Source organism: Erithacus rubecula (genome assembly GCF_903797595.1).
Source record: "Erithacus rubecula genome assembly, chromosome: 1".
Taxonomy (NCBI): Eukaryota; Metazoa; Chordata; class Aves; order Passeriformes; family Muscicapidae; genus Erithacus; species Erithacus rubecula.
Window position 1 is genome coordinate 943592 of NC_136658.1, and position 23982 is coordinate 967573.

Sequence of the window (23982 nt, forward strand, 5' to 3'; positions counted from 1 at the left end):
TCCCAAAGTTCCCATGAACTCCATGGAAGGCTGGCATCAGTTGGAGCAATCTCCAAAGGAGCTGAGTGGATGTCATGAATTGTTTTAGAACCACAGAGTCATTAGGGATGGAAATGCCCTCCAAGACCATTGAGTCCAACTGTTCCCCAGCACTGCCCCATGTCCCCCAGTGCCACATCCACGTGGCTTTGGAGTAATTCCAGGGATGATGATTCCACTATTGCCCTGAGCAACCTCTGCCACTCACAAACATCCCTAATCCAACCCAAACCCCTCTGCTTTATTTCCCCAAACAAATAACTGCTCCTCCCTCCTTCCCTTAGTGGTTTTATGCTTTTTACAAGCTCAGGAAAGTCCCTGAGCTAATTCTTCAGGAAGATGGTGATGCACCCATCACTGATCTCAGTGCTGAAACTCAGCAGCTTCCAGCACTGAGGAATTCAGCAAGTTGTTTGGAAGTGTTCCCACACAAAAATCACACATTTAAACATAAAAACAATGAGAGCCTACACAAGTCACAGCTCATTCTTCTCCCAGTCAAGTAGGATTTTCCTGTCTGCTCTATACACACCAATTAATAAACATGAAGAAACGCCAGAGGAAAAATATTCACTGTATCCACTTCATACATTTTTAATCACCCTGAAATCAATTCAACACCCTGAACACGGTTTAGAATTCCTGTTTTACAGACCTGCTAAGCGAAGGATTGCCTAATTAAATCCAGGAGTGGCATTTCCCAATCAATGGAAGGGGCTGATGTGCACACACAGAGCAGAAGGAGAATAAGGAGAGAGCACCTCAACCCTGCCATTTGCCTGTGCTCCTCAGTGCTCCCCATGAAAATACTGAGGGATGCCAAAAAGAAAGAGAAAAAATATAAAATGCATCTCCTTTCACAGAGTGAAAAGAATTGGTTTGTCTGGCCAAAGAGCTGATCAAAGGCCCAGCATTTCCAGAGAATAATACAGCCAAATTATAATTGTAAGTTAATAAGGAAGGCTGAAATCACGCCTGGAATTATCTTTGTCCCACAGAGAGAATGCAAAGGAGGATTAAAGGCCAACAGCAGAAATCCTATTGGAACATCCTTCCTTCTTCTACAACACCAACTTTCAACATCACAACATATTAAAGGAACAGTCAGGAGTAAATGAGGTCACTCCTCACATGTGCTGTTGTGTCTGAGGTTTAATTGAATACAAATGGCAGGGATTAGGACAGGAACCCACCTGAGAATCCTTCACCTCCTGTCCTGCCAACCAAACCAGTGGCCAGAGGGCACAGATTCCTTCTGTTCATCAGTATGTCCAAACAAATGGTGTGGTTTCACCTTGGGCAAGGGAAAAACATGACAAAACTTGGAAATTTTCAACTGGGGATTGCTGCAAACAGCCCAACTCAGGGATGTGTCTTGCTCTTCAGGAGCACAAAGGGGTCCTGTGCAGGGAAAGCCTCTTTCCTCTGGAGCCAGGCTGGGAGAGCTGGGAATGCTCACCTGGAGAGGAGAAGGATCCAGGGAGAGCTCAGAGCCCTTCCAGAGCCCAGAGGGGCTCCAGGAGAGCTGGAGAGGGACTGGGATGGGGGGACAGGACCCAGGGAATGGCTCCCACTGCCAGAGGGCAGGGCTGGGTGGGAGGGTGGGCAGGGAAGAGCAGCTGTGGCACCTGGCAGGTGAACAGGGCTTGGAGCAGCTGGGACAGAGGGAGATGTCCTGCCCAGGGCTGTGGATTGGAATGGGACATTCCCCAGATCCCTCCCAGGACTGTGTGAGCATCTCTCTGGAGCAGGCAGTGCCCGTGCAGCACGGCTGGGACATGAACCCCTGGGAGAATTCCCAGCCAGCCCCTGATTTCATTACCATCTATTATTTAGCAATAACTCCACCCAACACACAGCCAGCCTAGAGGAGGTTCATGAATCACAGCATCTTATCAGCATATTAATCAGCTCCTGGTAGGGAGAGGGAGAAGGTTTGAGCTATCACAAACACTTCAGTTTCATGCTTGAAGCCAAACCAGCTCCAGGAGAGAGTGATTCTCACCCCTGATTCCACTCCAGTGGGCTAATAATTCACTGCAGCACTGGTGCCTTCCTGCACTGGGGACAAGGAGATGGGGGGAATGCCAAAGCAAAGCCAGGTGCTTCAGCAGCTCCCATCCAGGCCAGGTAAAGTGAATTCCACCAAGAACAAAAAAAAGCAAATTGGAGGCCTTAAACACATTTGAAAATTAGCCTCAATTAAAACAACAGCTTACATGAAGACCCAACTTAATTACAGTCTGGTTTAATTAAATAGCAAACAAGGCTGAAGCACTGCTGCTGATGTTCCAGAATCCATGGAATTAGCAGAGTGTCACCAGCCAGGCACGAGGAGCCAAAGCTGGCTCTGGGCAGATGTAGCTCTGTCCAAAACCAGAATATTCTCCCTGTGTCCTTCCCTCAGCTCAGCAGCAGCAGGAAACACTGCCAGCACAAGTTATTCTCCTCCTCTTCCAGTTTCCAAAGGAAAATGGGAAGGAGGATGCAATTCTAAGGACCCCAAAAATGAGAGATGCCACCAGTGCTTAATAAACCCCTTAGTTCAAACACAGGGATTGTTTTCATAAACATTTCTCCTGTGAGCTGAATAATTCTGATTTTATCTCACCAAGTAACTGTATTTTAAAGCTTCCTTTTTTAAACTTAATTATTATTTCCCATAAAAATCCAGCCACACTTGAAAAATTATTTAGGAAATAACTGTCCTTCACAATTCCATTAAGGAAGATCAAAATGGAAAAAGCAAGGATTTGAATAAATGGATGGTTCATCAAGTACTTGAGTATGTGCCAAGGATTTCCCATTCTTCCTAACTCAAGGATTTCCCATTTTCCCTAACAGCCAATCTGGCAGAAAAAAACTGGATTATTTATCTTGCAATGGACCTCTCTCCCTACTCTGCCAGAAAACAACACAGAAGTCAGAATGAGAAGAAAATCAGATTAAAACTCATTATTTCAGCCTAAAGCTACCATATAAATAAAAATAATTAACAAAATATTAAGTAGTATAAAGCATTCACATTTAGCACAAAAAAAAAAATCACAAATAAAATTCAACCTGTCAGTATCCTGATTACTATCCCTGCTTTCTTCCTGCCTCTATCCCACCTGAATTTTATTCCACAGCTCTTTTCACAGCTGCTCAGACCACCCTCAGGAGCTGCCTTGTCTTTTCTCCACACAGGATAAAATTTAAATTTTCTCCTCCTCATTCGCTACAGAACTTTGGGTTCTTGCATTACAAATTCAAACAAATTCAGATTTAAAAGAGTTTGTAATACTATTTACCCAGAGGAAAAAAAAAAAAAAAACAACAAAAATTGCTAAATTATTTTTTACTTCTATTTTGGGACATCATAAGAGTCCAACCCACTGACTCCTTACCTTCCACCTGGGCAATGGAACAATCATGCAGGAATATTCCTGCTGTCTCTCCTACATTTGTTTCCTTGTTTTACTACTGGCATGACCAAGGATCTTGTTTTAATTTTCCAGCCTGATCTGCCTCCAACTTTTTCCTCCAAGATAATCCTGCACATCCACCCCTGATTTCTGTGCATTTACCACAAATTCTGCAAGACAAACACCTTAAGTAAAACTTTACACAGTTAAGGGCACAGTAGGAACTTCACAGTGATTAATAGAATTAGTAGAATTCCCCCTCTAAAATTCTTCCAGAAAAGTCAAAGTCCAAATTCTGACCAATCTGCCCCTCAAAATTTAAATTAAATTGTCTTTTCAGGTGCCAGAAAGCAGCTTCTAAGACACCCAGGATTGTATGAAAGCAGATACAGAAATGCACATGGAAATTAAGGTGGAGTTTTAACCACATGCCAAAAAAAAAAAAAAAAAAAAAAAAAAAATCAAAGTAAAGTGGGAGAGAAGTAGCCTCTTGTGCTGGAAAGCCACAAAATTCCTGTTATTTCCAGAGTGGGAAAATAACTGTGCACTTATGAGCTCGTTCTATCACCCAAGCACTGCTGGAGTCCACAGTCCTCTCACAATGGGGACATTCTTGAAGAGACTTTTTCACAGAGATTGTTGTTTTTTTCTTCAAGCCTCTCGTGCTTTGACTGTGAGACCAAAGTTCCCCCAAGCTACAGTATCTCCAACAAAGCAGCTGCATAAATTGGGATGGGGAAAAGAAAGGATGAATAAAAATGAGGCAGAATGCCTTTGAGGAACTCTCTGCTCTGCAGAGTCTCAGCCTGGGCTCCTCACTGATCCACCAGCTGGCACAGCTGCCAAACTCAGCCAGAACATTCCGTGCACAAAGTACCTGAGAGTGTCTGATGTTCATTCCCATTTGCTGCTCACCACTCTCCTCCACAAAAACACATTCCCAAATAATTCCACACACTGGGTGAAAGTCAACGTACCCAACTGGCAATGCAAATAGAAAGCAGGAAATCCCAACACAACATGACATGCATTAGCTGATTACATTCCCCAAAATGTATAAAAAGGAGTTTTCCAGGGCTGATTTTGTGAGGGGGTGACAAGGTCAGAGCAAGTCAAGATGAGCATAACCCACAGGGACAACCAGACACACCTGAACTGGGATTTTCTTTTTTCCAATGCGCCATTTCTCTCCCAGCTAAATTCTTTTATTATCAGTACATTTTAGTTTCTCACTAGTTACAAAATTCTTGTAAACATCTTTCCAGGCCAGCCTTTTTCAAGTATTAAGGAAACATTTTTAGACAACGCAGTTCTAAAGAGGGTTTCAAACAGACACCAGACTTGCTCTTCCACATGAGATTAACTCAACCAAATCACAACTCAAAATTTAAAAGAAAATCAGTCAGTAATGTAGCTGAAGTCACCACCTACCACAGTAACTGGACGTTGTCCAAACAAGGGGCTCGTGGCTGTGGGATCCTGATTTCCACAGCTGGATTATCCCAGCACGTGCACCCCAGTGCAGCCCCAGAGGGGAACCCTCCTGCTGGCTGTCCCACCACCTGCTTGCATGGCTGTTAATCTAAAGAAAACCCCTCTGGATCCTTTTCCTTAAGATTTCCAGGGCATCCTCTCTACATGAATGCAGCTCCAGCTCTTCTCGCCAGCTGCTGAAGGGTTTCCATAGGGAGCCACGTTCCCATCCAGCTCCCGAGGGGGAATCTCTCCTTTGCCCCTCACCAAGGATTCAGCAGCACACACAGACATGCAGGAAAGCCAGGAGCCCTGTCCTACCTGTGTAGGCCATGTTCTTCGGGTTTCCATAGGGAGCCCCAGGTTGGACAGGGCTGTAAACAGGATTCATGCTGGAAGACCGGGAACTCTGAGGACAAAAGAAAAGCAGAGTTGAGACGGTTCTGCTGTCTGTGCAGAGCCCTGATAGCATCACCCTGTTAGAATTCCAGACACAGACAGCTGTGAAGGAAGGGATTTACAACCAGACATTACAACCAGATAGCATATTTAATAATTCAAGTTTTGGATCTCTCCCTTAATTCCCACAACTTCTCCGGCGCTGCGTATTCCGCCTACAAATGTACCCGGAGCAGATTCATCTTCCACATCCCTGCTCCAGGGGGGCCCAGCACTCATGACCCCACTTCCAACTCATGATGAACAAAGAGGAGGAGCCACAGAGCCAGGAAAAGGAATTCTCCCCCTTGGAAGAGTGAGCAGTTCTTGGGTGATAAAACCAACCCTGGCCAAGCCCTGACCTTTCGGAAAGCAGCAGATAAAAGAACATTTGCCGCTGGCGAGGTGGAGAAGGGCGAGTCCTGGTGAGCTTTCAGCGTGAGCTGACTGTGAACACCTGGAGGCCAAGGCTGGATGCTGTGTGGGGCTGGCAGGGCCATCCCTTCATCCCACCAGTGTCCCACTGGAGGCTCTGACACGGAGCTCAGGTGAGCAAGGAGATTTCAGCAGCGCTCGCGCTCCTCTCGCTCATGAAGGGGATGAAGCCGGGTCAGCTTCTGGTGGGTTTTATTAAAAGGAAAGCAAGTAACTTGGGAATTCGTGTCTCCTAACTGTCAGTTAAGCAACTGGCTCAGTTAATTATCTTAATGAAGCACATTCTCAATTCTGATTAATGGGAAAATCAGTCATTAAGCTTTATTAGGCGACGCATTTGTCTCCGCAGCTATCTAGTGGTAATTTCACACCAAAACCAAACCCATCTTGCTTCAAAATCTGGGGGTTTTGTTAAAATGTGTTATTTTACAGTTCATAAATAACACCATTCTCTCTGAACACGTGCCTCATGATGGGGACACAATTTGTTAGATCATTAACTCCTTTCGCTTTACCTCGGAGAGTAAACAAGTCAAACGTTAAATGTTAGCACCGATTGACTTGACAACAATTAGTGCTTAATTAATTAGCTGTCCCTCCACCCCCAAGATAGCACTGAAGGAGCCATTCTCAAAGCAAAGGGTTAGAAGCCAGTGGGAAGAGACAGGGAGAATTCCATCAGTGCCTTCATAACACACAGCAGAGCATTAAGAAGATCTTCAAGAAAATCCGTGTCAGACCAGGCTGTCCAGAGAAGCTGTGGCTGCCCCTGGACCCCTGGAACTGCCCAAGGCCACCTGACCCAGTGGAAGGTGTCCCTTCCCATGGCTGGAATGGGATTTAAGGCCCCTTCCAACCCAAATCATTCTGTGATTTTATGAAATAAAATTAGTGAGGGTAATTCTTCACCTTTCCATTGTTCCTCCCCAAAAACCTCCCAGTGACAGCTGGACCTGCTCCCAGACAGGGCTGGAACCATGGCTGCTTTTCTAAAGTGCCTTTTCAATGCCAGCACCATTTCATTTGTACTCTCGTGTGTGTAAAGAGTAGAAAAAAAATCCTAAAAAATGACTGCATATGTGTAGCTTGCATTAGGTGCTGTACCAAATGGTAAAAGCAAAACACTCTTATTGAGAAGGATGAAAGAAAATGCTTTTTATCCCAGATAAAAAGGTTTTAGTCGTGGTGGGGGCTTGAGAGCTTGTGAGGAAGAGGTTTGTCCTTCCTCCCTGCTTTGTATGCAGGGTGGGATTTGCAGACAGCAGGAAAGAGCCCCTGCAAACAGCATTTGGGAGGGATGATTTTCTCTCCCATTCTGCAAGACAATGCCATCCGAAAATACATTTGAAATTCATTGCAGGCACCATGTTGTGGCATTGAAACAGCTACACTGAAATGGGAATAAAACAGGATTAGCAAAATTAAACCTCCTGCACCGCCAGAACCTGCAGAGTTCGCTTGTGGCCATGAATACCCAACAAAAAGACTACTAAAAATTAATTATAAACAGACAAACACCAGTGCTGCTCTATTGCAGGAGCTCCCAGTGCTTCCTAATCCCTGAGCCAGCGAGGCTGAGTTGCTCAGAGAGACTCCAGCAAGGAGTAGCTGCAGCAGGAATGCCATGGGAATAAGCTGCAGCAGGAATGCCATGGGAATAAGCTGCTGGCAAACAGTCTGGGGATGCTTGGCTGTAGCCTGGCTACATGCTCATCTCCTTGATCCTGCTGTGAAAATGCAGGACATGCTCCCCATGAAGGCACACAGAGCCAGGAGGGAGGTGGGGAATGGGACACAGAGCTGGGCAATGGTTGGGCTCCACCACTGCAGGGATTTCCCAAACTCAGAGAGCTTCTCCAGCCTTAACAATTCTGTGATCCCGTGAGTGTGTCCCTGTTGGAACCCTGGAAAATGAGAATTTTAGACTTTCAGTGCTGACAGGCACTGACCCCCAAGAAAACACGGATTTTGACTTAAAGCCATGGAGAAGGGTTCCAAAATGGAATGACAGAACTGGGATCATGAGTGTGTAGTTTGAATAGAAGCGTGTGATATCACGTGGTGGAAAATTCAGAATTTAAGCTTTTAGAATATAGTAGTAGGTATAAGGCAAGATGGAGGTTTTAGGACAGAGGTTTTGTCTTTGTTCTTCACCTTCTTCTTCATGGGTCTGGGTGATACTTTTGTCATTGGATAGAAAAATCTGCATTGCAGGTGACAGGTGGTTAGATATTGGGTTAAAAGTAAAAATAATTTAGGTGTCCATTCTCAGTTGGAGAGTTTGGCCTTGAAAGGTCTTGTAGAGAGTGAGACCTGGCTCCATTTTTAGCTTGTTAGCTAGAAATGCTGTAGAGCTCACTATAATATAGATAAGAATTAACAAACATCTGAGTCCAAACAAGAAATTCCATCTCTCCAGCTTTTAATCCTGACTCTGGCAGAAGAAGAAGATAAAACACATCAGGAATCACCAAATCTCCAAACTCCTACAGACACAGGACACCAGGAACATCCCATCCCACTGTATTCCTGCACCACTGGTTTATTTTGTGCCTTTGGAAGCACCCAGATCCCCCCCAGCCCCACAGGGGGGTTTGCAGCCCCCATTGTTCTGGTTGGAAAAGATCTCCAAGATCATCAAGTCCAACCTCTGACCCAATATAAAACCTAAAAGAATAAAGCAGGCATGGGAAATCCAGGAAGTTAACAAAGTTATTATCATCATCTTTTCAGAATAAAGGAATGAAATCTTTCCAAACACAGAAATAAATATAGTGTGCAGGGTTTTTAAAACAGTGACATGGGCAGGTGAGTCTGTCAGGCCCCCCAAAAAATTAAATAGTAGCTCTGAACTTGAAAAAGAAAGAGTAAACAATGGAAATGGGCGCTGCTCTGAAAAAAAAAAAAAAAGACATTTTTCCATTTTCTTTCAGGGCATTTCATGTGTCAAGGTGATTTTCCCTTTAAACTCCCATTGCCTTGTTTTTGTGGTGCTGGGATGCAATGCCTTTTGAGAGAGCCATTCCTCACACTCTGGAGAGAAAGTGGTATTTTCTCTATGTGCCAAAAGTAATTTATTTCACATCAGGTGGCACAGAACCAACATGAGAGAGGATGAACAAAGAAAAGAGATACTTTTCTTCCTTGACCTGCACATCACCTCTTTAAATGAATTTTATACAAATTGCATGCTAATAAGATTCAGCCAAAGTCTCCTTGAACATGAAAAGGCCTCCTGACCTTACACTCCATGCAAATTCCACTAATTTTCTGACAATTTTTCACTTAAGTCGTTTGAAGCTTGACCCTCACTTGGGATCCACCAAACAATAATTAAATTACCTTCCAATTCATCTGTTAAAGGTTAATTTAGGCAAGTTACAAGGGTATATCCCACCTCTCCCCAAAAAAAGTCTGGGACAGTGGGCACAAGCTGAGAGATTTGTTTCCACACTGAGCAGCTTCTTCTTTAATTAATGGTATCTCTAACAGCAACAAGCCCTTTTGTCTTCCTTGTAGGAAAAATGAAATGGATAATTTATAAGCACAAAGCAGCTCTTGACTTTGAAATTTGCTGACCTCAGACTGCCCAAAAAATAAATGCTGAGGCAGGAAAAATCTTGACCTTTCAAGATTTTGCTGAAGTTTACGATCTGCTTGAAAGCCAGAGGATCAAAAAATGATCATTCAGTTATTAATTCAATTTAATACTATAGAATGCATGTTGAAATATTGTAAGGGAAAGCCTGTCCTCCCTGAAAAGGACTAGGAAGATGGGATCACTTGAACATGGATGGCAAAAAAAATATCTGCACATTGTGTTTGCCTGTGTGAATTAGGCAGAGCTTACACAAACACCACTCTGAGCCTAAATAAATTAGAAATGATTGAATCATATACTCACAGGCTGGTTTGGATTGGGAGGACCTTAACACTCATCCAGTTCCAACGCCCTGCCATGGGCAGGGACACCTTCCACCAGACCAGGTTATTCCAAGCCCTGTTCAACCTGGCCTTGAACCAGTTCCCCCACAAGAAAATTCAGAATGAGAAAAACCAAAAGATTCTGGCACAGCTGGGGTTGTATTAACTTGTTTCCAGAGAAGAAAATGTCTTAATGCAGATTAATTCCTTGCTGCAAATTCCCAGCTTTTTATCTGCAAGTGTGATGGGTTTCACCAGCAGGTAACCAATAAATACATGTATTTTTTAAAAGATCTAACATATCTGCCCCAGTGAGTCCCAAACCATTCTCAGCAGCTCTCAAACAACTTCTTGAAATATTCCTATTAATTTCTCTGACTTGAGGCCTTGCTGACTTTCCCTTTGGAGATGAACCCTGCTGTACTCTTGAACTCGGTGCTCTCCAACTGAGCCACAGCCTCCTCCAGCTGATTATTCTATTCTTTTGTCTTCCCTATCCCTCTTCATTATGTTCTGCTGAAAAGCCTTCCTGGAACACACTTCTCTCTGCCCCTTCCCTTCCACAGGCTCTGCCTTGGGAGATTTGGGTTGGCCACCAGGAAGAGCCAGGATTACAAACATCTATCCCACAGCCTCACCCAGGCACTATGAAAAACAAAACAAAATATTCTTATCTCTCTTATCTGAGCCTTCTCAAGCTTTATTTTATGTTTTGCTCCAAAATTTCCAACCACTACCACTAATTACCCTCCCTCCGTTTTTTTATACTTGCTCAGCCCAAAATGGGAGAATCCCTTTGCAGCCATATCCTGAATATTGAAAACATCACTGCTTCTCATGGATTGCAACGGGATAAACATTGAAATTTGTCTGGGAGTTGATCACACCATCCAGAGCTGGCACATCAGCAGTACAGTATTCCTGGAACTAAAACCAGATGAGGGCAGAGATATCCTTCACATGACAGATGGGTCAGGATTCCCTGGGGTTTATTTGGTCAAATCCACTGTGCTGCAGCTTTTCTAGTTTGTCACTTCCAGCCACAGTTGTTCCTTGTTGTTCTCCAACAGTTTTCACACAGGTTCTGTTTTCTGGTCCCTTCAGGTCAAGACTGGAAGCCAAGGCAGGGTTGAGGAGCAGCTCTAGCCCCACTTTCCCCTCAGGCAGCACAGCAAATCTCCCCTGTTCTCTATTTTCCTCTGCTCACTCTGATGGATGGACCCAGATGGGGTTTGGAGACTGGGAAACAGGAAGATGAAGTGCAAACAGAGCAGATCAATCCTCCCTGAGAGTCCCTTCTTCCTTAAATATTTTGGGATCTTTGCTCTGAGACAAAGCAGTACCAGGGAAGAGGAAGGAGAGCCCAGGCTAAATCTGTCAGCAGAAAGGGAGCTTTGGCAAGAAGTTTGTTTATCATTGTCTTTTTGTAATTTGGTGTTGGCAAGAGGCTCTGTGTTAACAAGCCCAGGAGCCTGAAAGTCTTCCCCATCCATAGGACAGGCAGTGGCATTCCCTCACTCCATTTGGAAACCAAGCTGCATGGAAGGAGAAAAACAGACTCCAGATTTATGTTAGGCTTGGTGTGCCCCACCAAAACCCAGAAAATACACGGGGCAACTCAGCAGCACTTGAAAAATATGCAGAAGAAGTTGCTGACTTTTTGGGGGAAAGCTGCCAAGTGATGAACAAACAGGACTCAAATTAAAAAATTAAGGAATTCACAACAATCATAGGCAGAACTCAGGCAGGGGCATATTCATATTTAGCATATTCATATTTAATAACCACTGGAAAAGCCAAGAATTTTCCAGCCTGCCATTACAGAAGATTTTGCAGTGCTTTTATTCACCTAAACCCTCATTCAGGTTTCCAGTGAACACACCCAGCCCAGGAGGCCAAAACCAGAAATGCTTTTGCAGCAACATCAAGGAAAGGGCTGAAAGGCCACAGCATGTCAACAATTAACAATTCTCACAGATTTCTGGACATGCCTTCCCAAATGAAAGAGTGGGAAGAGAAGTTTGAAGGAGCTTACAGCTTGCAGTTTATATCAGGAAAAAAAGAATTACCAAATCCCCAGCCTATGACAGCCAGAAAACCCAGCTTTGCTTCTTTGTTTTCCATCAGGGGGATAAGACTGGTTTGGGGGATAAATGGCACGGCAGAAATTGAAGAGCAGCCCTTCTCTTCTTCCTTAAAATAACAGTGTAAAAACACAGTGTAAAAAGTCCTGGGAATGTTTAATGGGAAGGCTTAGTCTGAAGCAGCCTTGCCACATGAGCACCTGTGCTCAGCTCAGCTCCTGGCTGCAAGGCCAAGCAGCTGAGGAGCCTCTGGAACAACCAGAGCTTCAGCATCCATGTGAGAGTTCAACAATCACCAGATCAGGGAATGGTTTGGGTTGGAGCAGCCTTGAAAATGCTCCAGTGGCACCCCTGCCATGGCAGGGACACCTTCCAGTGTCCCATTGCTCCAGCCCAGTGTCCAGCCTGGCCTTGGACATCCCCAGGGATCCAGGGGCAGCCACAGCTGCTCTGGGCACTGTGCCAGCCAGGAATTCCTCCCAAAATCCCATCATCCTGCCCTCTGGCAGTGAAGCCATTCCTGTGTCCTGTCCCTCCATCCCTTGTCCAAAGTCCCTCTCCAGCTCTCCTGGAGCAGTGCCAGGGGAACATTTGGACTCAATGTCCTTGGAGGCTGTTTCCAAATTGGACAATTCCATGACTGCAACCTATGACTGATAATTTAATTATTCTTAGAATTCAGTGTTGATTTTAGAACACACTCAGGTGTAGCCAGAATAAACCCACCTGCTTTAAGCACACTGAATTGTCTGTAGCCTCACAGCTTCCCATTATAAACTCTACAGAGAAAAAGCCTTTTTGTATTGCACAAAAGATCCCAGCACACATTACACGGATATTCCATGATTTACAGTGCACACCTTTATTTGTGCCTTTTTGAGAGAGAAGAAAAAAAAATCAGGCCTTTGATTTGCAACCAATTTGTGACACATTTCTTTTCATGCTGATAAGCCTCATCTCTGTACATAATAAGGCTTTTTTCTGCCATCATTTCTCCCTAACAATTCAATTTTCATCTTAAATGAATTCTATCAATCATACAACAGGTGCACATCACCTACTCAAGAGACAGATTTCCTTTCTCCAGATTTTTCTGTCCTCTGACAATGCCCAAATTGGTAATAACTGTGATAAAACCCCCAGCCTGGTAAGGACTAATTTTGGTAAGATTCACTCTATATTTTAATGAATTCACAAGTTTTTTTTTTCCATGCCTGGAAAATAAACTCACTACTCCCAGAAGATGTTTTGTGAAATACTGGTGGCATGGGTTTTATTTCCTTAATAAACAACAGCAACTGAGTTCCTGGTTTCTGTTCAATGATTAATTCAGCTTTAAGAGAGGATTCCAGCAGCAAGGAAGAACTAACAGGGGATCTAGAAGGAATTAAATATATAATGAGCAGCACATGCTGTGGGTAGGAGAGAACCCGGGCTGGGTGTGCATCCTCTGGAAGTGCAGTGCTAGGATGTTGGACAATGTGACCAGCACAGGGCAGGGCCTGGGCAATCTGCACAGGAATTGCCAGGCAACAGGAGCAAAAAAAATGTCCTTGAGGGAAAGAAAAGGAGGGCAAATTGTGAGAACAGCCACGACCTCAGTGATCTGGAGAGCCTGGGAATACACACTTCAGAAAGAACAAATGTCACTTCTCCAAGGTGCCCCCTTTCTTTATATTTCCAAATGTACTTCTTTCAATAACTGTCAAATGATCTGGTTATTCCTTTTCAATTAATAATATGCCTTTAACCACATTTATAATATGTACTTTATATTTTAATTTCTTTACCTATGTGAATTTAAACAGAATGGTGCCTGTATTTAGAATCAGAGCACAGTGAATGACACTCCATAAAGTATTTCCACGTGTCCCTCCCTGGCATTCCTGGGGCTGTGCTATCCATGTTCAAAACACTCCTAGTGCAACTCCAAAGGAAGATGAGGATAGACAAAACAAGGAGAGGAAGATGCACTTCACACCCCTCTGTTTTCTCTGGAAATTAAAACCCAGCTGTGCCCAGATTTTGGTACCAGCACAACAGTGTCAGATTTGTCCTCCCAGTGTGGCTGAGGGCTATGGAAATGTAATTACAGAGGGTTTTAGGGTGGCACGTTTAATGTGCCCCTCAGGCAGCCTGTTTGCCACAGGCAGCAGTTCATCTGTGGCTCTGTGGGTGCTGAAGCCCTTGGCAGAGGAAGGACAGGTGTTCCTTGCTCCCACTCCTGGTTTTTAAATGAACACGAGCCTGCAGGTATTTCCAGCTCGGTGTGGATGAGCTGAGGTGAAGCTGCTGTTGATGTTCTCACATCCCTCCTTTGTTCAGCTCAGCCAACACTAAAAGCAGCTCCAAAAACATGAAATGTGTGCCTGCACCTCCCCTGGTCTTTTATCTGATGTAAAATACCTGTCCTGGAAAGAGGAAGGGGGGTCTGGTACTGAAGGGCAGGAACACCGTTTGGGAAGGATTTTATTCTGCATTTTCATAGGTGAACACAACATCTTGGCAGAAGCAAAACATTCATATTAACAAAAGGTTCTTCCCTCAGATGGGCACTGCCCAGGCTCCCCAGGGAATGGGCACAGCCCCGAGGCTGCCAGAGCTCCAGGAATGTTGGGACAGTGCTCAGGGATGCACAGGCTAGGATTGCTGGGATGTCTGAGCTGGATTTTGATGCTCATGGGTTCTTTCCAGCTCAGGATATTCCATGGTTCTGTGATCTGTCAAGGCAGCCTTGTAGAAGGAACAGGGCAGAATTCCCATCCCCACCACAGCAGCAGCTCCATAGCTGCACACTCCTGAGCTCTTGCTGACCCAGGACTTGTAATCTCCTTCTGCTGGAGCATATTTGATACAAATGCTAATCCTCCTGATTTGCAATTCACTGCTGCCATCTGATCCTGAAAATCTTCTGCAGACATTAGAGCAGGGAAACAGAGCACTGAATGGGAGACAGAACTGCTCAGGCTGTGCTGCCAATTACCAGCAATTAAGAGGGCACCCAAAAAAACCCTCACCAGCCCCTGAACCACCTTGGAATTCAGAGCTGGCATCACTGACAAGCTTCCAGTGCAGGGGCACCTTCCAGTGTCCCAGGCTGCTCCAAGCCCTGTCCAAGCTGGCCTGGAACACCTGCAGGGATCCAGGGGCAGCCACAGCTGCTCTGGGCACCCTCACAGCAATTTCTTCCCAGTATCTAATCTAAATTCGCCCTCCTTCAGTTTCAAACCATTCCACCCTTGTCCTATCCCCTGTGCTGAATTCTTCTTGTGCTGCCCATTTATAAAATATTGTGACAATCTTGAAAATCCTGAGATCAATAGGAAAGCTGTGTAAACTGAATGAAGCTCCTGGAGGAATGCAGGGGGACCAGATCAGACACTTAGAGGGGGAAATTACAGAGGCAGAGGGAATGCAAAAGCAGCAAGTGCATCTCTGAGTCCAAAACCAGGATCAGAGGCTGAGTCATGGCTGCTATATTTGGTATAAATCCAGAGAAATCATTCCTAAAATAGGTTAACAAAATACTAAGAAGCAGAAAAAGGAAATTCCATCTTGAATACAGAGTGAAAAACTCCCATCTCAGAGTGGGAAGGAAAGCCCTGGGGTCACCAGCATCCAAAGGGAATGAAAAACTGGTGTAGCTGAAGAGGATCTTTGTTAAACATAATCCTGCAATTACAAAAGAGCCACATAAAAATACAACTCCATTTCCCATCTTGTAATCCAGTCTTTAACACTTGCTTTCACCAGGAAAGAAAAAGCATCCTGTTCTGCTGGGCTTTTTTAAGGCTGTGCAGTGTTTGCTCAAAAAACAAAGCAGGGCTTCAGATGAGCAGCAGGAACTGCAGGGTTTACTTTCCCAGGGGTGATGAGAACAGTGAGTATGTGCAGCCTTGGAAAGGTTTGGGAACTCTCAACATTCCCAAAAAGAAGAGGCTCACAGCTGCTCCAGCAGCTTCTGCCCACGACCTGGGATCATTTCCTGCACAGCTCCTTCTCTGGGTGCTGACACATCCTGCTTTGGATCCTGCACAGCCTGGGCAGAGTCTGTTCATCCCAGCTGCCATGGTGTTCTCTCAGCACCACACATCTGGCTGCTGGAACCTGCCTGTGCCCACATCCCACCCCCAGGAGAGGGCTGGAAGCTGTGCTGCACCTGGGCCAGCCTGGCTCCCTCCTGACCAGGATTTTGGGGCTTTGTGACTGGGTTAATGAAGTGATCTGCTGGTCCATATCCCATATATCCTACGTAAGTTGGACACTTCATATGTGGGTCTGTGCATCTCCTGACAGAGCCTCTAACTAACACAGGTTCCATGTTAGTCCAAAGGTGCTCCATAGAATTAAACTAGTCCAGATTTCTAAAGTATTTCATGACTCCTTTACTGGGGAAAACCTATGCTATAAATCAGGAATAAGGATCTCTGTGAAGCACAAGAACTGGTTTAACTGGAAGCTACAGACCTGAAGGTGACATTAGATATGAAATTCCAGGTCTGGTTGAGAAGAAGTCGAGAGAGATGCACTGAACAGGCCCTTCAAGCATCTTTAAACTTATTCTATTCAGCAGGGAGGCTGGGGAAAGCTTCCAGCCAGGGAATCCAGAGAATGCCATTCACTGCCTGAGCCCTGGCAGCTCCTCCCTCTCAGCTGCTGGGTCTTGCTCTGCTCCCTCAGCTGCAAACAGCCTGAAGATGAATCCCTGGATTCCCAAGAGGAAGAAGGATCCCTCAACTTGCAGAACAAGGGATCATTTTTCCAGCTCCAGCCTTCTGTAACTTTTGGCTGGCTGGATCAGCAGGACCATGCCAAGAACAGGTATCTCACCCAAAGATGCTACAAAGACATTGCCAGGTTTGGACAGAGCAAGAGGACAAGGAAAGATACAGAATCACAGACTGGTTTGGGCCCATCCAGTGCCACCTCCTGCCATGGGCAGGGACACCAGCCCAGGTTATTCCAAGCCAAATCCAGCCTGGACACTTGCAGGGATCCAGGGGCAGCCACAGCTTCTCTGGGCACCCTGTGCCAGGGCCTCCCACCCTCAGTTTTTAACCAGTATCTGGTCAGAATCCACTCTCTATTAGGATAAGTGTAATTTACTTTCCTTTTCACACCTCTGTCAATAACCAGTGCAAATTCACAGATCAGCAAGTTAAAAGTTTTTTGTTCACAGCATTGGAACCACATTAAAAATATCCATAAACTGGGATGAAACTTTTCAGGCAGCACAGTCTAAGATGGTCAATGAGACTGCACCAACTCAGCTTCATTGGATTTTATAATTAACAGCAGAGCTGACCTTTCCTCACTATCAGGATCACAGAATCATCCACAGATTTGGTGTTGGAAGGGATCTTTTCAAGGTATTTAATGATTGCAGAAAAGATGCACGTTGCGTAAAGTATTTATATGCTGGGTTTATCTATTTCCTTTTCATTTTTTGTTCAAAATCCCAAAGTTTTTCCACATATGGGCTTTTGGGACCACAGGGATGCTACTGGGCTGTTGCTCTGCTCCTGAGCTAATCCAGACAAACTTTTAGCAACTCTGGGAGCAGGAACTCCAGTGTACAGTTAATTTAATGGTGCTACAATTAATTCTCATTCTCTTCATGGTGATCTTGGTTCAGAGCAGCAAAGCAAGACCAAAACATACTAAACTGCCCCACTTAGGAGGTGCCTGGCCCAGAAATCAGCTACACCTTGAGAAAGGGCTGGAGGCTGTGATAGCTTTGCTGGAATTCACTCAGATTTCTACAGCATATCCAAGGCACCTTGGACAGGGTAAAGTTTCTTTGTGCTTCCCTGAGATGCCAGTTTGGGACAGCTGCAAGGGCTCCTCTGTTCCACAAGTGCTCCAGTGGTTTGAGCAGCACAAACAGTTGATGTTTCCTGGGATGAGAGCAGATGGGGTGACCAATAACCACTGTCCTCTTTAACTGCTGCCAGCAGGTGCCTCAGTGTCCCCTTCTCCAGCATCCAGCACAACCTGAGCTCCCAGCAGCACAGAGCACACGGGGGAATTTTCCACTGGCTTTTATGCCCACATCACACAGCCTGGCAGAAAAGCAGAGAGCACTGCCCAAATCCATCCCTCATTCACTCAGCCATAGAAGGGCACTGTGAACTCGGGGCTGACTGCAAAGCCAAAGCTGCTCCTGACAATGCAGATGGGAATCTGGCAAACACCCCTTTTTCCAAAGCATGAATCCTGCTTTTCCACTGCACTCTCATCACAGATAGGGCCAGCTGGGGGAAAGGTAATTTTTTTTTTTTTTTTTTCTGAAAGACAGGACCTGCATTCCAGGCAAATTAATGTTTAAAATACAGTTTTGGGCTAGAGTCTAGAGTTTAGTGATGCCACCTCTGAGAATGCTCCTTTCCAACCTGTCACCACCAGGTGAGTTCTGGCAGCTCATTTAATGCAGAATGAGAAGAAAATTAGATTCTTTAACCTGAATTTAATATTCATAATTAGGTTTTAACTTCAAAACAAGTTAAAGACAAAAACCAATTTTAAAATGCAATTCCAAGAACATATTTACTTATGGCTTTTGAGCTATGCCAAGGCCAGAGTTTGCTGGGTACCTATACCAGGAGAATATCCTACAAGGTATTCACCAAGAAATTCCAGGGGATTTCCAGTTATTAAAAAAAGACAATCTGACCTGACAACTCCCTTTTCAAAGGTTTCCTGAAACACAGGTGAAAGATCTGGGAATTATTCTGGGAGGGATTTAACAGAGTCACAAAAGGCCTCCCAACATCCTGGGGTTCAGCATCCAACTGGCACCAAGAGGTTTTGCCAGCCCTAAATAAAAATAATAATAATACAGCAGCATCCCCATCAGTGGCATAGTGTCTTCCCAGTTATTCTCACCACAGTCACCCCAAAAAAGAGGAATTTTCAGGCTAAGTCAGAACACATGGTCGAGCAGCTTAAGGAATTTCAAATTTCTCTTTTTCTTTCCCCAGCTTCCTGCAGATTTCTCTCATGATGTCCTTCCCAGCCAAGAACAGCAAATGGAAATCTGCTCCACATCCCTGTGAGAAAATAGTCCAACACAAGTGGAAAGTATTTCCTTGTACCAGGAGAAAACAGCCATCAGCAAGACAAAGAGGTGGAATTGTTCATTCCCAAGAGTTTCCGGATGAGTAGGAAAAGGGAAAAAAAGCTGTTCTGGCTCTCCCTGGAATGCAGCTGAAAGATATCACTTCTCCTACATCTCAAACAAACTGCCAGCAAAAGGCACACGTGGTGTTCCCAACTTGGGAATGCTGTACATTCCCTGCTTTATTTTGAGATTTCTGATGTATTTTTCCAATAGCAAGAGCTGTGTGAGGACTCCGAGCATGCCGTCAGTCATCTGGAAATTCTGCAAACAAACAGCACTTCAGCTCTTCCCTGCCAAGAATAAAATCTTATTTGGGACAGGGAAAAAGCCAATGTGCTCTAAAAGGAGTAGGGTGACATAGAAATTTGCATCTGCTCACAGGAGGATTTAAAATATGGATCATTTCATGTAAGACGTGTCCAAAGGTGGGAAAATTAAAGGCAACAGACTCTGCCTGTGGTCTGCTTGAGGAATGTAAGAGAACCCTCAAAAAGTGGGAGAACAGGACAGCAGGGAGGAGGATGCTCAGTGGAAAACAAAATAATGGGGAGCAAATCAGTCAAAATCCAAACCAAGAAGTGCTTAAACAAAACTACAGAACACCTTAAACAAGCCAGAAAGTAAAAATAGCAAATAAGCTCCTCCATGTTTATTCCAAGTGTGGAAAGATTGGGAATTTCCAGAGAACTTCATGAGGGAAGAGAAAGCAAATATACACTAAAGTCAATAAAACCAAATGTTGTTTACTTTAAAAGTCAGGGAAAACTTGGAATGCCCTGTCCATGGTGTGCTTGAAAATCCTTTATCACATTCAAATCTCTCACTGTGTGACAGCAGAAGACTTGTCCTTATCTTTAACAAGTGTCCTTAGGATTATCATGGAATTAGGCAATGTCTCCTTTCCCATGAAGCAAAGTGGCTGGAATGCTGCAGTGCCCTCACTCAGATAAACAGACACAGCATGGGAAGCAAAATAACTCAGCCCAAATCCTTCAATTGTGGCCAAAGAGTCCAGAACTGGGGAATAAACCACCTCAAAAAGCTACTTATGAAAGCCCCAGCAAGACACTATTGAAAAATTAAAGTTATAGGACAATAGGAAAAAGGAATGTTGTGGATTAGGGAGCAAATGTGGGATTTTCAGACTCCCAAAAGTGTGACAGCAAGGTGCTCCCAGAGCCTTTACAGGGACCAGCAGCTGAAACTGGGAAAGAGACAGAAGGGACAAAGCAATGTTTGTGGAGATTAAATTATTCATAATAATCATAATTAAGTTGGGAGATTCAGAGAGTCCTGAGAAAAGTGCAGAGAGTGAAAACATCTGCAGAGAGATGCAAGGTAACGTGTGTGTGCTGAATAAAATAATAAATCCTGCTCCTATTGCAGTGGCTGGTGTTTTAGAAAGATCCCCTAGAAGCAATTTTTGGCTATCCAAAAATCACTTATGATGGAGCTTCTGAAATACTTGGTATTTCTGCATTCTGTAATCTTTGTGTCCGTGCAATGAAAACACAATGGCCAAATGATTAAAAAATGCATTAAACACTGCACCTTTTTTTCTTTTTTTTCACAATTATCAGCATTTTGAGTTACATTCCAGTGCCTGAAGGGGCTCCAGGAGCTGGAGAGGGACTGGGGACAAGGGATGGAGGGACAGGACACAGGGATGGATGGATATTGGGAAGGAATTGTCCCCTGGCACAGGTGCCCAGAGGAGCTGTGATTGTCCCTGGATCCCTGGCGGTGCCCAAGGACAGGCTGGATGGGGACTGGATGGTTTTTAAAGTCCCTCCCAACCCAAACCATCCTGGGATTCTCTAAAATCCAAGGGTGGCTTGGTGTGTTACTTCAATCAGGTGGCATCACTGGAACAAAACAATCTGAGGGAAGAACAACATTGAAACTGGTTTGGTTCTTAAAAAACCACCTGGAGCTCAGCTCTGGAATCCTCCAGATCACAGAATTCCTGGATGGGTCAGGCTGAAGGGACCACAGTGGGCACTGCCCAGGGCAGAAGTTCTGCCTGGGCTTCAATTCCTGCCCATTCCTCTGGTGCAGATGTGGGACACCCTTTCCCAAATGCACCTTTACTTTTTAATTCCCTCTCTTTTAAATTCATCAGCCTGCAAAAACATTTAGGAGCCAGTAAAACTCATTTGTGTCTGTTCTGAGGCTGACCCTCATTTGTGAGCCACGGCAGAGCAATACAAAAACCAGATCATAAACCTGACAATTGGGTTTTTCTTTTTTTAAACCACACCTATTTCACAGGTGGGACTGGAAAAGGATAAAGAAAATGGCACAAAAGATGACAATGATGACGAGAACTGAAGGTTCAGCTCTGTGTGTGGCTTTCTGAGGCAAAAGCAGAATCAAAGGAGCAGACAAGAGGAGGGACTCTATAAAAACACACACGGTGGAAGGCAGAGCCACAGGGAACCCTGCAATGCTCTCCCTGCACTGGCAGCAAGCCCTGGAGCAGGGCAGTGAGAACAAGGACAATGCAAGGATGATTTTCTCCTCTCGTTTTGCCAACAGATATTCCTACTACAAACTGATTTAGTTAAATTATCAGGAGGATAGTGATGATCTCACACTGCCCACTCCCCACGCCTGGCGAGGTGCTGAAGGCAGCACATCACAACAATTTCTCAGAGCAGTGTTTGACTGATAACCTCCCATGTCCAAGCAATTCTGATTTTTTTTTTTAATCAACATTAGCACCAGTCGATTCCTACATGGCACTCAGCTGGGATCCTGCAGACACAAAGCCTTCATAAAACAAAAAGCTTTCTTTTTCCCCAATGAATTATTTTAAGGTCGCGAAAGGAAATTATTTTTTTTTCCTTGTAAAGCAAGCTGTCTTTTTGTGTGAGGAAAAAGAATACACATGTTTCCTCTTGTGCAGGAGATACTCTGCATTACAGAGATCCTGCTGATGCACTTGCAGTGCCAAATGACCCTCAGGAGAATGAATTTTTCAAACAATAAAATATATGGATTAACAGTTTGGAGCAGCCATGCCCACTCTGTAATCCCCAGGGATAACCCAACAGATTCCTGGGCTTGCTGATGAGCTGCCATGCAGGCAGGCCATGCCATGGATGCAGTGCTGTGCACTCAGATGTGTTCTATCAGCACAGGGGCTCTGACAGCCATGCAGTGCCTTGGAGGAGCCCGGCTGCTGAGCTGCACAGAGAGAGCAATGGTTCACAAATAACTGCTCTGAGACACCCTGGGGATGGGAGTCTGCCTTTCCTGCACTCTGGCAGCTGGGGAAGGGAGCACAAGGGTGCACTGGTGATGTTCTGGGGTCACTGTTCCACCCCAAGAAGAGCAGGAATGGAGAGGAGGATGAATAAACTGCAGTGGTCTTCCCACACAGCACAGTTACACCCAATTACTGTCCCCTCTGCAAACTCTGCCTCTAACCCTTTTTAAACTGACAAGAGAATTGGCTTCTCACTCCAAAATCCCACATTATTTCAGCATTAAATGCAAAATATTTTGGGGCTGCAGCCCGAATTCACCAGAGGAACCAAAGCTATCAGCTTGTAAATCCCTATCCAAGCCTTTAATGAACTGGCAAAATAATCCTTGAGCAGTACCTGGGAACAACAGCAAACCCCTTCATTGGTAACTTCTGACGAATAATCAGCTCTTTTCCAGCCACTTTTGCTGAAGAAACACCTTTCAAACCCAACCCACCCAAAGACAAGGCAATAGCAGCTCCACAAATGCAGAGTGCTGCTTACTTCCATGGAATCCCAGAGTGGTTTGGGTTGGAAGGGGCCTTAAAGCCCATCTCATCCCCTTCCAGGAGCAGGGACACCTTCCATAGACCAGGCTGAGCTCCAAGAAGAGCCTAGAGGAGAAACAAAGAACTTCACTGCTAGGTGGCCTCACAAGTAATAAGTAATTAATAAGTAATTAATTATCCCCCAGTCACCACAGCCCTCAGGCCAGGACACCTCTCATGGATTAATGACTTTTTAGGGAGAGAAATCCCATTCCTAAGGCCTGGTCTAAATATAGAACAAACTGAAAGTGCACTTAACTGACTTCCAGCCACGTTCTGCTGTTTGAACTTTGCAATCTTGACATTCAAGATGTCTTATTTTAACTTGAAATGACACACTCAGCTGTATGGAACAACAAAACACAAGGATTCTCCTTGTTCCCAGCTGTGAGAGCCAGCTGAAGTGCCAAGGAATTATCAGCCACAGGGTCCTGACAGGACTATTTTCACACTCAAATACAAAAAATGGACAATAAATGTGTGTAAGGAACTCCAAAATGAGAGAGAACTTCAGGCAGAAAGAATTTGTGATTTTGCTCTGCTATTAATTTGTCTTCAGCTTTTCTAATTTTTTTTGTATCTAACTTCTCCAAGGCTAAACAGGATCCTAATGATCTCCCATTAGCTAAACTTCCCAGCAGAACACTTCCAAAGAAAGAAGAAGTCAAAACCTGCCATGAGTAGAAGGAAAATTTCAAAGGACTGGGAAACCAGCTGAATTGTTACCTTCCTACTCCAAATCTGTAACTTGTAGGGACCCAGTCCCCCATGGAAAAGCTGCAAAACATGGACCCAAAAAAGGCTTTAAATAACCATAAAATAAATATAAAAGTTTAAGAAGAGTATCTCCTGACTGGATACAGCATGAATATGGGAAAAAAGAGATTTTTACAGATTTTTTTGTTCTGTACAGCAGCAAGAACTCACTCATCCTGTTTCACTGGCTCTGCTCCAAAGGGGCACAGACCACCTACACTAAATTGGACACATCCACCCCAAACTGCATGGGGGATTTCCCCCACAGAGCAGTGGCAGATTAGGAGGCTCTGAGGACAATTATATGGGAAGAAAAGGAGACAGGGGGAACCCTCAGCCTTGAATGAGCACGTGGAACACCCATGTCTAGACAGTGCTGACACCTTTGTCTTTGGCAAGAGGGATTAGGGAAGCAATCTGGCTGTGCTGTCCCTTGTTTGAGAGGAAACCAGAAGACACTTGGGGCTAAAGGCCTGGCCCTGTTCCAAAAACCACTTTATTATGAAG

The 23982-nt window shown here is 44.7% G+C and overlaps 1 protein-coding gene across 4 annotated transcripts in view; it reads right to left on the reverse strand.

Moving 5' to 3' along the window:
• Positions 1-23982, reverse strand: part of FAM168A (family with sequence similarity 168 member A) — a 118403-nt gene that overhangs the window by 52009 nt on the left and 42412 nt on the right. For all 4 annotated transcript variants that reach the window (XM_079321587.1, XM_079321588.1, XM_079321590.1 and 1 more), the window contains one exon: positions 5241-5328. In XM_079321587.1, coding sequence (XP_079177713.1) covers positions 5241-5310 — 70 coding nt within the window. In that variant the 5' untranslated portion in view covers positions 5311-5328. The remainder of the gene's footprint in view (positions 1-5240; positions 5329-23982) is intronic.